This window comes from Cyrtonyx montezumae, unplaced genomic scaffold (assembly GCF_038088225.1).
Source record: "Cyrtonyx montezumae isolate F1298 unplaced genomic scaffold, pur_monq_1.0 scaffold_2, whole genome shotgun sequence".
NCBI classification, from domain to species: domain Eukaryota; kingdom Metazoa; phylum Chordata; class Aves; order Galliformes; family Odontophoridae; genus Cyrtonyx; species Cyrtonyx montezumae.
The window spans coordinates 3,580,153-3,595,534 of NW_027071936.1; the positions used below are offsets into that span (position 1 = coordinate 3,580,153).

General features: G+C 39.5%; 1 protein-coding gene across 1 annotated transcript in view; it reads right to left on the reverse strand.

Annotated features, from left to right (window-relative positions):
* Positions 1–14,705, reverse strand: part of GLRB (glycine receptor beta) — a 41,177-nt gene extending 26,472 nt beyond the window's left edge. The window contains exons 1-3 of the mRNA XM_065736049.1: positions 14,584–14,705; positions 5,017–5,123; positions 2,791–2,858 (exon numbers count right to left, since the gene is read on the reverse strand). Of these exons, the coding sequence (XP_065592121.1) occupies positions 2,791–2,858; positions 5,017–5,123; positions 14,584–14,705 (297 nt within the window). The remainder of the gene's footprint in view (positions 1–2,790; positions 2,859–5,016; positions 5,124–14,583) is intronic.
* Positions 14,706–15,382: the final 677 nt, after the last annotated feature.

Genomic DNA, 15,382 nt, shown 5'->3' on the forward strand with positions numbered 1-15,382 from the left:
AAGTTACACTGCAAATACAAACCTTGAGAATTAATAGTCATTGTGGACAGAAGGTCAGACTCTTAGTACAGCTAAAACATTATAGCTTTATGGATATCTACAAAAGGAAGGATCTATCCATAGAAATCTCTGACTTGTCTATAACAGTTTCTAAGTGCAACATAATCCCTGTATTATCCCTCAAATCTGCACTCTAAAACAACCTCTATAAAACTGGAAGAGTTAGCACGAGGATCCATCTAAAAACCTGGAATAAAACATGTTACAGGAATTCAGGCAAAGGGAGCTTACTGAAAAGCAGCAGTTCTGGTGTAAGCCTTCCGAAATTTTGGATGTAAAAATTCTTATTCACTCACTAGTTGCTAACTTTTCATTTTTTTCCAGTTAGCTTGTTTGATACACGTGTGAACAAGTAACAATTCTCTCAGGTACTCAACAATATAACATGAACTCTTACCTTTGCTAGACATGGAGCAATCGTTTGCCCTTCATTTTTCACACAAGTTTTAATCAAACTGTATAGACTGGACATAGGATCAGTGCTACGCCTCCACCAATCTTTCTTCAAACATGTCAACAATTAAACCCTTTCTTCCCTAAAACTAAGGAGGCTCTACCACAGAGGCAGTCAACGACCCCATTTTTGTTGGTAAAGAGCAAATTGGATAACTAAGAACATAAATAGTTATGGGACTACAAAGACAGAAAACAAAAGTAATCGATTCTCACCAAAAGGGCCCAACAGGGAATTTGACATTAGGTCATAAAATGATTTCCTATGTCCTTGGCCAGTTGAAGGCTGCTGATACTGACAAAGCATCTGATACGCTACCAGACAACCCCTCATGCCTACAGGGGACAAGCTTGCAGAGTTCTGGTCCCAGTAACATATCTACCTGCCTCTCTCACCCTCATTCTAGCCACAGTTCTATTTCCTGTTTTAACCCTAAAAGAATAATGTGCCAGTCCAGGCATCCACCTCTGCCTTCTGCTCCATCTCTGCCTCGATATACTGACTTTCATGCTATGATCTTCTTGTTTGCAGCTGAAATAAGACTGTATGACTTCTCCAAGCATACAGTCTTTTGCAGAATGAGCCATTCTCTCAATGTGTAAGATTCCCCATCCAACTCAGATGATGGAGAAACACTACTATTACATGAGATAAGGAAGGGAAATATAGAGTCCAGACAAAAAAGCCAGTCCCCGTGAACCATGAACTGGGCACAAGAATCTAAATAAAAGCATAAAATTATGATGGTGTCTGAAATATGAAGGAGAGCATGACAGTCTTAACATGCTAGTAAATCTGTGAATGACTAAACAGGAATTCTCAGGCAGGCACACATGCACTGCCGTAGAGAGGATGCTGAAATTTTTTGAGAGATGCACACGCCTTATGTTCATGCTTTGTTACTATTTGGATATGGTTAACTGCAAAAAAAAGCCTCTGTAAAAGTCACTTTTTAAAGCATGTAATAAATTTCAAAAACTTGAAAGGGCCATCTGGCTTAATACACCTGCCATTTCAGACATTCATTTCACTCCCACCTTCCTGCTTTTCCTCCCTGCTCCTTTAAACCCAGTCTTCTTTTTGTTTTCAAGAAATAAATATCAAAATATCTTCATCTTACATTCTTTGTTTTAATATCACTTCCTGTGAATGCCATTAGCTGACTTGCTATCGCTTGCAATCAAATTTAAATCCTTTATTCATTCTTCGCAATGAAATGGGAATTTCTGTCCAAGCTGCTCAAAAGCTACTTCAGCCATTGAATATGTTTAACTCTGAGCAACTCTGCAGTCTCATTGAAATGTCATTAAGAGTAACACACAAGTTGGTTCTGAATTTAAAGCAGGTACTTACACTGATGTGCAACAAAAGGTGTTTTATTATTTATTAGCTCTATTATGGTTTATTGCTTCTCTGCCATTGGGACCAGGAATGCTGCCTTAGCCACAGCACTAGATAAGCAGCCAGGTCTGAGGAATTGCCTTCATGCTCTGGACACAGCAGCGCACTGCACCTGTTTGTTCTGTGGATAGTGTGGGAGTGCCCTGGGACTCCCAAGCCTGAGTACATGCCCTGGCTCTGGCTCCTATATACTGGCAAAACACAGTGTATTCCCCCTTGTATTTAAAAAAAGAAAAACCCAGATAGGGTCATAATATCTTCAATAGTGAAATGTGGGTTTTTTTCCCCAATATTTTTCACAGTATTTATTGGAGAAGTCATTGAAAAATGATCTTCAAGTGCTTTGCTAGAATGAACTGCAATTTAGAAATTGATTGCAATTTATATCCCAACAACAACAAAAAAAAGTCAAAATTGCAGTGTGGATCACTTGGAGCTGTTGCTGACATGCTTTGATCGAACCGGAAAATCTCTGTTTTAAACTTCAGTCATTGGTTTATCTCCTCTCCCATAGCACATAAACAGGACAGTAGGGTCACTGACAGTCTACTGCTTTTCTCCTTCTACTCCTTACTCCTCAGACATACACAGAACAGAGAACCTACATTCCTGAGATCTTTTTGCACTCATCTACCAGATTTCCTTTCACGCACATCAGATTCTAAAAGCTATGAAAAACCTGTGACAAAAAAAGAATTACATAGATTCACAGATCCACAGCAAAAGGCACAGTCTATCACTAGTCCTATTAACTTACTTCACAGTCTGTGCAGTCAAAACAACCATTGTAGTTTGTGTTTCATAATCATCAGCCTGAAATTTTATTGAATAAGAAAATCTGCACATGCGCTGCATTCAGTTCATTTCAGTCTTACCATAGTTGTCTCCTGAATTGATCCAAAGCTGTTAATGAAGATATTGACTGCCACATCGACAGGAATTCCTTTACAAAGAAAAAAAAAGATTTCTAGTCACTTGCACAATCCAGAAAAGGTACATCGTCCTTCCTCTGTGGCTCCTTGTTAGTGTTAGTTACTTTTTCACTCTAGCAGTGGACACTTTTGACTGTCAAAGATATGAAAACGATCTGTCATCCCAAATACCTGCTTGTGATTTATGCTGAGCCATTTACTTACACTGTAAGAGGATACTTCTTTGTGCAAGTTAAGTGTATAAATGCACCAGTGTACACACAGGGGGATAAAAACTGTTTCTGCAGCTTTCACAACTACCTAGCAAGAGAGGGAGAAAAGCAGAAGGCTGCTCCGTTTTACGGTGATTACCAATTTGGCAAGAAAAATTTTGAGAAGCCAGCAGCTGTGAAGATATCAAGATGGACTGGATTTTTAGCTCTTTTCCACAGCCAGGATTCCTGTAGCTGAAGAGGGCTGGTGTGACAGCTGCTACATCTGCCCTCTGTCACCCTGCGGGAATGGATAGGCAGTCATCTATCTGGTGTTAACAGAGAGTTATCACAAAGTGGGGAGTAGTGGCCTGATGGTTGTGAGAACTAATTATGGTCCACTAGTTTTATTTAGCACCTGTACATTGAGAGTGTCAGTACACACACTAGATGCATGCATCTGTTGTCATTTATACTACTACAGCTGCTTAACTATGTGGAATTCTTTCTATTTTCAGAAATAAAAGAGAAGTAAGAATACGAGTATCTGGACAGAGAGAACAACTACATTACAAAGCAATGTCTTACTTAATAGTTTGCTCGTCTGTATACAAACTCTAACGTTGTACAAGACAGAAATCCAAACTTATTACATTCTCTTGGTTCACAGAAAATCACTAAAATAAAACTTAATTTTTTCAGTGAACCAGTCTGTTTTTGTCAATTGGATCAGTTAAGTATGGTTCTTTCAGTTATGCAATAAGTGTAAGATAGCATTTTAAGCTATTGCCAGTCACAGAGCACCCACTGCCCCGCTGGTAGCCAGGAGTCCCTACCAGCTTTGAAAAGGAGCTGCAGCCCAAGGAAGCCAGTCATGTGTGAGGAACATGCTAACACGGGCGAATCACTTGTCAGAAAATGTTCTTTTTCTCCAACTCTCTGTAAGCTAACTTTACATGTCATCTCTTTTTCTTCAGACTCAATTCTTACCAGACCACCACCAGGAATATCAGAAATATAAATCAATCTGCTATCTGCTCTCACAGTGGCTACAAGCCTGTTGTGCTGATGAGCAGGTAGAACAAAGGATGGGCATTTATTTTTTGTGACAAAATTCAGCACTGAAAACAAATAAATACAATTTTACAGGGAACGAGGAAGAAGCAAGAAACCTGCTGAGAATTGAGCTGAATGCAGTTATAAAGCTTAGTTACACAGAATCTGAAATCTGAAACTGGTCTCTTCAAAAGCACAATAAAGATTACAGATTTCCAAAGCTCTCATGCTGTTGCTATGTGGTACAGTAACTCCTAACCTAAGTATAACTGAGCTGTATAAAGAACCAATTTATGTAAACTTCAGTGTGTGTAATATGATAAAATTCCTCTTTTTTTTTTTTCCAATAGGGAAATAATCTAGATCCTGGAAAGTCCAATTTGCAGCTGTATGATTACCAGAGGTTTTATAGAGCGTATGCATACCAGCATTTGACTACATGGAACATGCCTACAACAACATCTCTCACAATCACGTGTGCTTAAACTCATTATCTATTTGAAATCTCAAACTTTGTAAGCAGCGTTATTAAATTAACTTCAAAACTGTATTTTGCATGATGTTTAAATAGTGAAACTGCTGACCTCAAATTTTATCCTGAAAGAAGCCTACTTAAAATGGAGCAATAAAGACATTTTCATAATGTACTTTGCAAAATCTAATGCAACTTAAAAATGTGTTACAAAATTGTAATAATAATAGCATTAAAGCAACAGACACTATTACGATCTTGAAAACCCAATATATATTTCAGATAAAAAAAAGCCTGCCAATACCTCCTACAGTTACATCCCATAGCACAATCTTCACCTTTCTTAGGAACGAATATAGTTATGAATATTACTTCTATACAAGTTTTCTGTAAGTGAAAAGAAGTTAAATTACAAGGATTAAATAAAGCAGGCAGAAATATCTGACAAACCTTTGAAATTAGGTCTTATCCTGGGATCATAGCTGAGCAGTAGCCTATTCAAGATATTGCTGGTAGAATTAGCAGGTACTCTTGCAAGGTCTTCAGCTGATTGCTGGCTGTAAAAAGAAGTTTACTATTAAGACAGAAGCAACTGTGTGCTTAAGGTTAACTCATTTTCAAGTTGTGCTGGCTCACAAGCAATGCAGTTTCATTCCATACTTCCTTTCTTTGTAATGATTCAGCTCTTCTCGAGAAGCGTTAGTAAACATGACAGCCCTCCAACATACACTAATTGTAAACTTAAAATCAACAGATAAATACTGTAAAATAAATAAGAATTTCACTAATGTGTTCCCTGAGAACGTGTATCCAGAAGGACATGATAATTCCACCAGAAGAAAACAGCCACCTGAACTATTTTTAGTGGCTGTCAGATTAGGAACACAAGTAAACTGACAGGCACTTCTCAGGTGCCAAACTACACAGAGGCTTTGGCAGCTTCCTGCTTTCAGCTGCCAGTGCCAGCAAGCCCTTCAAGAGCTGCAGACATTGCATAACTGGCAAGAACTAATGAAAGCTTTGTTATGGAAAGCGAGGCTTTGCACACTGGTAGCTTTTCAGGGTAGTCTTAAACATCTTCATTTACCTTGCTGTTATTGTGTTGGGTATTAAATTGAAACCATCGCTAAAATTAAGAAGCTCTTGTGACAGACAAATACAGCTACAAGAGAAACACAACACTGAGTGGAATAAAAAGCAGGAGTAAGATGCTCGGTTCCCCATCCCACCAATAGCAGGCTGCTAATGCCCTCGAAATGGATTTTTACGCTCTCTGTCCAGTATGTTCAGTAGCAGTTTCCAGTTTTGAACTCCTGTCATCAGCTTTCCATCCATTTTTGAGTACTCTGTTGATTCTGTCATAATAATTTAATAACCAACATGCCATGTAAAAATGCCACTACTATGTCCTTACTCTGTGTACAATAACCCTTTCAGAATTTAACGTTAGAGCAATTAAATAGCAGCAGGGTTTCTAACCCTTTCAAATAATTGATGAATTTACCTTCAAATAATTTTCCTAGAGTTGTGTTTATGGCTTTTCATAATGGACTTGAATTTGAATCAAGTATGCAAAGGAATTGCTTTGTTTCTGTCCTTTTACCGTTTTTATTCAGTCTTCAGTGACGGCCTTTACCAATGAAGAGGTTGTGAGAAAAATACCATGAACCAGCTTTGTATCCTTTCCTTGCAGCTACCACTAACTGGACAGGAAGCATAAATATGATCGTTAATTTTATTTTCCATTGTGTAACATGAACAAGATTGAAAAGAACGTTAACTGGCAAAAAGGTAGGCAAGACCTTCATACACTCTGATGCAGGAAGTTTCATGGCTTTGCTTCCTTCCTCACAAGTCACACATCTTAACACCTAACACACCTAACTCAGGTGCCTACTGAAATTATAAAGCACAAGCCATAGCGTTTGTTTCTAAATCACATATACCCACTACTAGTGAAATATCAAACTGAAACTAAACTGAATAGCTGACAAACAGATTTGAATCCCAATCTGTTTTATATTTCTGTAATGTGTTATTCAAAGAAGTTCATTAAATAGTAATGATGGCAATAGTCATTAAACAGCGATGATCTGAACCATGTGGAACAATATGGACACATAAACTAAATACAGATGCTTGTAAAACACAAGGAGGAAACGAAAAAAAGCCTGAGGAATAAAATAAGTGAGCATCAAACAGCAGAAGAAAGCCAAGCACAGCCAATAGTCTGACAGGTTTATTTGTCTCTTCAACTAAAGAGGAATAAAGCTGCAATGTTGTGAGATCTGAATCACACTGCACAAGTATGTTAATACAAGGTTCTGCTCAGGTTGTTTGCTCAGAAATCATCCACCAATTAGGCAAAGGATGCTTGCTGCACAGTGAGGCCAGCGATGTGATGAAGGCAAGCTGGCAGCACTGCTGTCTGGTGAGGACTACAATGGTCACATTTGTTGCTAGTCCTGCGGTTGCATTTTGAAGTTAAGTGTCACATGCACACAGTTTTCCTCACTTATATAAGAACCAAGTGACACAAGAGCATCAGCTGCTTCAAGCTAGGGAAAGAAAGAAGCCCGTAGTCAGTCATAGCTGCTTTTTTAAAGGTGACTTTGAATGAAGCAGCTAGAATAGCCACTGGTGAAAAGCTCTGTGGAAACAGCCGTACTTTCACTGCAATCTTTCATAGTACATTGTTGCTGAACTACTCACTGAGCAGCATCTGTGCTACCAAATATCTTCACGAAGGCTGGATTTCCTTCAAAGAGCCTTGCTGATTAAAAATACCTGGATTTCGCCTGCACAATAGATCAGAGGTGCAGCTTTTAGCAAACTCAGGCACCACGAGTGACAGATTAGCTGAATAACCTCATTAACCACTGCAGGATGGATTAGGCACACAAAGCAACTGGCCAGGACAATTCAAGTCACTGAAATCCCAGCTAAAAACACTACCACCCCTGCTCAACTGGCCATTCTGGAATATGCAAAGGTGTAGACTATACTAGAAAGAACTGAAGCTGAAATCTTCCTTCCCCAAAGGAGCAGCACTCCCATTTTCTGAAGGTTGATTCCCACACAACACCACTCACACTAACTGAAATGTTACCTACCATCTCCTCTTATCCCACCTAGAACTTTCATGTGAGAAGCTCCTAACCAGACAAAGATTCCCCCTAAATTTCCAGCAGTTACAGAACATAGTTAATACATTTCCTTAAGCTTGCGTGGAAAGCAAGCTGAGAAGCATAAGGAAATGGAAATGTAGCAGCATTTTTCAAAGTCAATTTCAAAGTCAATATCGGTTCCAGTCAAGTCACAGCAAATACCAAGCACAAGCTAATGCAACTGAAGTCTCACCATTGCCATCAAGGGAATTTAAAAGAAAGTAACAGAAATGCTGTGTAGGGAACCTGCTTTGGCAGGGAGGTTGGACTCAATGATCTCTTGAGGTCCCTTCCAACCCCTATGATTCTATGAACTGCCTTATTGAGAATTTTGCCTAAAACACAATTCTGGGGGAGAAGCAAAAAACAAAACAAAACAACCAAACAAATACAAAATGTCTTCTCTTTTTCTGCAAGGCGTGAGAAAGCAAACAGTGTTCTCACCTTACGCACAGCATCTGCAAAAGCGAGAAACAAAACAAGTACACTGAGTCTGTCAGCATGAAATCTCAGTGGGCTATGACTGGCCTCTCTCCAGTCTGCTTCTGGTATCACTGATGAATAAAAGAATGGCTGCCAATACTGTACTGCATGGGATACACAGTGAGGTGCCCATCTCCCCTTTCTTCCACTGGAGCTGTACATATTTTGAAGGACATTATGAATATTTTAGATTGATAACGATAGATCGTTATCTTCATAATTTGTTGATCAATATCCAGAAGCAGATGAGTAGATACACATGGCAAAAACGAATCAGACTCTTAGTTTGAAATTTATGCATCTTTGCCACATTTGTGCCGAGCAAAAAGTCAGAAGACATCACATCTCTCTCTCTTGGGTTATCAGGACATCTACTCCCAGAACTCACTGAAATTACAAGGAGTCCTTATTACAGGCAGAGCCACATGAGAATGACTGGAGAAAGGAATGCCAACAGTATTTATTCTACACAAATGGGAAGGGGAACCTTTGTTGTTGTTTCCATTCACCTATATCCCTGATTCCTCTTCTTAAGGTTCCATTAACATTTTAGGAGAAATCAGGGGAAAAAAGTAAGCACGTGTCAGAGGAAAGACGATTCATAATCCATCTTACAATACACCACAGACCAAAGAGTCATACTGCATGCTTTTTCCATTGTCAGCATTTACTCAGAGCTCATAATTTGGATAAGCTAATGTCAAGCTTTGCCTATGCACAGATTACTACTGTCTGACAGAGTAAAAATATATACTCCAACTACTGTTATCTCCCACAAAACTTCCTTTGTAACACTGAAAGAACAGATTTAATGCAGTTCATCTAATCTATGTGATGGAAAGTGACATTTTTAGTCATATAATATGCCAGTAGATATCTGAAAACGATAAAAATATGATAAAAATGGGAAACAGTATCTGTTATCTGGTCATACTCTGTATATGCACTACTTCCCTGATACAAAGGATCGGTGTTCTGCTTCACAGGCATTTGATTTTCTGACTGTAGTAACTCAAAGCCTAAAAACAGGTTAAAACAAATCAAATAAATACTGTATAATTCATTTGAATGATCTTTATGATCTCTGGCGTGCCTAACAGTTATATTGTCAAACTGGACAGACTGATTACAACTGGGGAGAAAAATTATGATGCTTCCAATGCAAAGTCACAGTACTTCTGAGTAACAGGTTATGCATGCTCACAAATGCAGTTGACAGCTAAACACAAAAATCAGATGTGCAACTTCAGTCCTCAAATCTGGAGATAATCCAGCACAGTGAACAAAGTTTCATTCTCTGTGCAGCATGAAACATCAGTCCTGCTGGGGCACACTGAATTGTGGCCTGAAATTGTTCCTTTTCATCTGCTACAGAAAGACCACAAGCTCCTAACGTGGGCATGTAAGCAAGCTTCCTGAAGCTGGGGTTGTGAATAGCTCAGTTAGTACCACTTCTTTTGTTCTCGCCTATCAGAAACCCCTCCGTTTAGCTTTGGTTTCACATTCAACCCTACTCCACTCTGAGGAGCATTTCTACAGCACTCCAAAGAGCCTAGTTTTTCCCCGACACGTTATCAGACACCAGAAGTTTAAGCAGAAGTACAGACACTTGTCCACACCAGTCCCAGCATCCCAACCTCATTTTCTAGATGTGTAAACACTGAGAATAGCAACAGACACATTCTGAAAGGAGCACCATCTTGGTTAGAAAGCATACACAAAGAGACATTTCAGATCATCTACCTTTCAGAGATTTACATGGTGGTAATGAGAACAGAATGTAGTCCGATGGTTTTCCTCACCCTTAGTTTTAGGGAAATTCAACAAGCAGACCCAAGTGCTTTCTCAGCCTGGAGGCTCTCTCTATATGAAGTACAGGGCTCAAGCCTGTAACTTCTTTACACAATCGTATTGCCTCATCACTACAATGCTCATACTGGAGCGAGCATTGCTCACCCAGGAGGGAGGATTACTGAAAGAGATTCAGTCTACCACAGTTAATTACTGTTTTACAAGAGAACTTACATTTTGCTTATACAGCCTTATCTTTTACTCCCCAGCATGCTTATCCATTCTGAATACAAATTCCCAGACCTCCTGGAATGCGGCCCTGTCTGTCTGGGATCATGGCTTTCCATGATGGCTACAGGATAATTAAACCACTGACCAATTGCTGTTACCACAGAGCAGAAGAATTTTTAGAGGCACCAGAAATGGCATATGCCAAGTCTTTATTTTCAGAGCAACTGAAATGCAATTGTCCCCACAAATACAGGCTGCTGTTTCTACTCCATTCCACCTTCTCCTACAAATCTGCAATCCTCCTCTCACATCTACAAATTAATTTGCTCTCAAACTATCAAGAGTGTTTTCTACAAGATAGGAATGCTGACAGAGATGGTTCTAGTTTTCACCATTCAAATTCAAGAGATGATCACATGCTCCTGATAGAGAGACCAGGCAGACCCAAGCACTTCATCAGAAGAAAAGTGTGCTCATGAGGGGGGGTGGGGGGGGTGGAGAGGATCCAAGGCAGAAGACTTTGAACTGTCTTTATGTCTTTATCAGAAGCTGACAGTTAACCAAGAGAATTGTACAGAGCAATCCTATGCTTTAAATAGATCCAAAGCTTTTTCCCCCCTCAGTCCTACTATCTTTTGTTAATTTTTAAAATAAGCTGTTTACAGAACCTTGGCATTTGTGACTTTTCTAAGCTTCTACCCTGGCAGATGGCATAAGCCATGTTTTCTGGAGGGCTTTGAGGGCCATTTCACAGTTTCTCAAGTAGTGGATATGCTTTACTGAATACAAGCCAAAACACGATTTGTATTCCTGTTCTGTGAGTAAAAAGGCTCTACAGGTACCATGCAGTATTCATTTCATCACCTATATGTATACAAACCTCCACGTGGGAAAACGCATATAGGTGGGAAGGGATGCTACATAAAAGTGAAGTCTTGAGATCAAGAGGAAAGAAAGAGATTCAGCGACCAAGGTAATATTCTGAGCATTAGGCTCTCTGGGGGACCATCAGCAATTAACAGTGTGCAGGTGAACAGCTGAATCACACCAAAACTGTAATTAACAGGGATAGCTGTGACCGTGAGCACAGCGCTAACTGATTTTGTTAGCTGCTATTTGACACACATCTCTATGCCTTCTGTAACTAAACTTCCCTCTCCTTGTAATTTAATTTGTGAAGAGATCTTGCAAGGGGCTTTGAGAGAGACCTTCTGGGTTAGCAAGGACCGTGGGATAACAGCAACAGCTGGAACACTGTAACATAACTAAAGCATTTATTATGACACACAAAAAAAGGAAAAATATTCTTCAGCAGTGCTCTTAGAAAAAGTCACAGCTGCACATCCAACTTGTTTACCAGAAACAGGTATTATGAGGAATTACAAGGTAGTTATGCTACGGAAAAGCAGTAACATTAGACAAAATCTGTTTTGACCACTTATTCCATCCCAAACACGTCTGTCCATACATTTTATTCTCAACATCAGCACCCACCATGACTAAAATGAAGTAGCTTCTTAAAGTTCCTCTGCCATATGGCAACACTTTCAAAATAATGCCAGTACTGGAAGGAAAGTCACACGTACCTATTCAAAAGGCTGTCTATGCCTGGGGCAATTTAAACAAAATACCCATTTTGATCTATCAAAGCTGCCTCAAACGTTCACACAGGCTTAATGCACATTAACATGAAATGTAAAGCAGCCACACTCCTGCATGGCACACTCTCACAAAGACTCACAGTACCATTGCTCATTCCATATTCTTTCCTAGACTTCAGCCCTGTAACACTCTTTCACTGTTACCTGCAATGCCACTTCACAGCTCATATTTTCCATTCTGCAGACACACAGCGACTTGCAGAAACACAACAACATGGACCAGCCTCCGAATGGGAAATAACAGAGAAAATACAGCTGGTGGGTGGTCAAGAAATAGATCGAGTGACTAAATCCACCTGTGCCTAACATCAAGTCACCTGGATTCAGTGCAGTGAATTTCAAAATAAGCTCTCTAACCTAATAAGGTTGTCATCTACAGAATTCTGACAGGATTTTCATCAAACTGCAGAACTCAAGCAGTATTATCAGACTCGGCACAAATATTCTCCTGAAAAACTGTTTGCATAGATTCAAACTTCATTAGTGTAAAGTTTGCTCCTTATATAATTTCTAGTGGTTTTTATTTCCTTGAGGAGTTATTATTTAGTCTATTTGCAACATAGAAAAAACAAGAGGCATTATTTTTTTTACAGTAAAGCTTTACATGGGTGCTAGTAAACATAAATTAAAGGCAGATTAAAACTTAGTTAAGTTTTCCTTAGGAATTTGTACCACTCAAATATACAAATAATGCAAAATTCCTGTGTTTTTCTTTTTTACTAGGGAACTCTTCCTTCAACCACTTCCTCTGAGACTACTTTTGGTCTCATCACTGAATTCCCCTCCACTACTGCATCACATTTTGGTTTGTTTCTGAGGAAAGACTCCTCCTTTTTTTCCTTGGACCAAAGGAAAAAGCCATTAAGAGTAAGCAGCCTCTTTTACAATGCAGTCTCATCAGCTACAAAGGTTTTATGAAAAGTTATTATAGCACATCAATGACTGAAAGTCTGTCATCAACAGCCTGAGTTAAGGGAGCCAGAGCTCAACTGTACTACTCACTCACCTGAGGGGCAGTCCAGCTGCCAGCCACAGACCCAGCAATCCTGCAGCTCCACTACCACAAGTGACTGTTTCAAACTGTGAACTTCAGCCAAGTGAGACCCAACGACTTGTTTGCTACTCCCAAAATGACTGGGTTCACTACTATGGCAATTAATTATAACAAGCAGCACTGCACATGTGGATACATCAAACAAACGTGGGAACCTACTGGGATTTTCAGAGAAAGCTTTCAATGGCTAGAATGTAAAAACACCACCCCCCAGAAAATTACAGCATTTATTCACCTCAAATAGTGATGACAAATAATGTCACCTTTATAAATTGCAAAACTAATTGGTATCAAGACAGAGTACCAGGAAATACTGTGCTTCAATGTTCTGAACTGTAATTAAGATCAAGTCAAGAGCAGAGGGAAGTGCTTGCTACTCTCAGGAGATCATGGCAGGTCTGCATTCTGCTCTCAGCTGTATCACTCACTATTCAATGACTCCAGTGCTCGTGCCTGTTTGGGGAGCCATGACATTTCTATCCTTGCCAGAAGTCCTTACATGAGCTCACGCAGAATGCTCTGTACAGAACAATATCCAAAGGAAACGGAATGGATATGGGTCATTTCAAATGAGTCATGTCACATTTGAGACTTGTATCTTAAAGTTTTCAAACCCAAAGATAATCTTTAGGGTTGCTATAATAAAAAATAAGAACACTTGTAGGTAGAAATTTTCTAACAAAATGCCATTAGAAATAAACAAAACTATCAGTATTTAAGAAGAAAAGGAACTTGAGAAGTGCACTTCAAACACTGCCTCATTGTTGTTATTCTACTTTGTTTTCTTTTTCCTCACAATAAATCTGCTAGTGCTAGCTAGCCAGTTTCATCTTCCAGTTTTCTTTTATGGTCACAGTTAAAAGGTGCATTAAATCTGCCGGAGTCACTTCACTATTTAAGGCATAGTGCTCTTCTACACATATTGGAAACTCATTATATTCCACCTAACTTTCCACATTTAAACCACTGCAGTAAAAAGATGATCAAGAAAATGAGAAAAAAGGCTCCCTGAAATAGGTTTGCAACAAACATAAAACATAGTGGGCATTAGAAAGTGAAATGAATACATTCTCTATCATCTGGATAATCACTGAGCTTCATTTTTGCATTTTTACAGAGAGACTGCTCCAAAAGGTCATGCTTTGTAGCAAGAATTTATCCACCTCCATAAAAACTATAAAACACTAATGAAAGATGTTAAGACATTAGTTCTATTCAGCATGTGATAAGAACATAAGTAGCACAAGCCCTCTTTTACATAGCTAAGCAAAGCAGAAACAGTTTTGGATCCTCTTACTAGGCTAGCAATATAGTTACAGGACTACACTACTCTGTGCCCATAAATAGCAAGATACGGGGTTGGAATCCCCCGCAAACATTTTTAATCACTGTCAAGAATCTGTTCATTGTTGCTTAAATTTTTCATTAAAATAGATGACCTGTTGTAGAAGAAACAAATTCACTGACAGAAGCCAGCTATGTCACACGTCAAACCCTTCTCCTCTCATTCCTACACCCCCAAATCGTTCTCCCAACAGAAACCACCACCTTCCTTGTCAATTGCCATTTCATTTCCAGTGTTAAAATACAGCAGAACCATGCAGGGATATAATAGAAACATGGTACATACGATGGGCAGAGATATTGCTTCTTTTTTCCCTTTCCTTTCTTTGAAGACTTCTCTTTGGAATAGACTTCTTCCACCCATAAGGAGAATGAGACAAAGAAGAAAATCGCTAGCAGGAACTTCATCTTGAAGATTAAAAGTTCAGAGAAACGTTTGGTCTATGGCAAAATAAATAGGTTTACGTTAGCAGGGTTAAATCAGGCAAATGAGAACACAAGTACAGAAGGTAAACAAGTATCTCATTTATATGTATATATATGTGTACGTATTAGGTCTTAGTTGTCACGGGAGAGTCTGCTGATTTGCTAATTTAGGTAATTTTCTGAGCATCAGATGGTTGCCCAAAGTTAAGAGAATCTCAGCCAGGAACAGATTCAAGTGCAAGACAGCTTCAGTATTTAAAACACAAACAAGACGACCTTCAAAGGGTACCTAACTCAAAATCCTCACAAACCTAATAGGAAGAACAACCCTCCAAAAATACCACGTATGAACCGCAGCCAAGCATGCCCAGCTGAGAGAGCTCTGCATTGGAAAGCACCGATTCCCATTGATCACAAATGGCCGTACATTCAATCGGACGGACGGAAACTGAAGCATCATTGACTGCTTCGCAAGGCCCGAATCCAGCACTACACGGGGAGCACAAGCAGCCCTGGGCTCAAAGCCGGGTGACCCCAGCCGCTCCTATTCGGCCTGCAGGCACCAGAATACGCCGTATTTCCCACCCCCACAGCTGATTCCCATGCCGCCTCGTTAGCATCAGCTGCACTTCCCACTTCATCACCTGCACGGCCGCCTC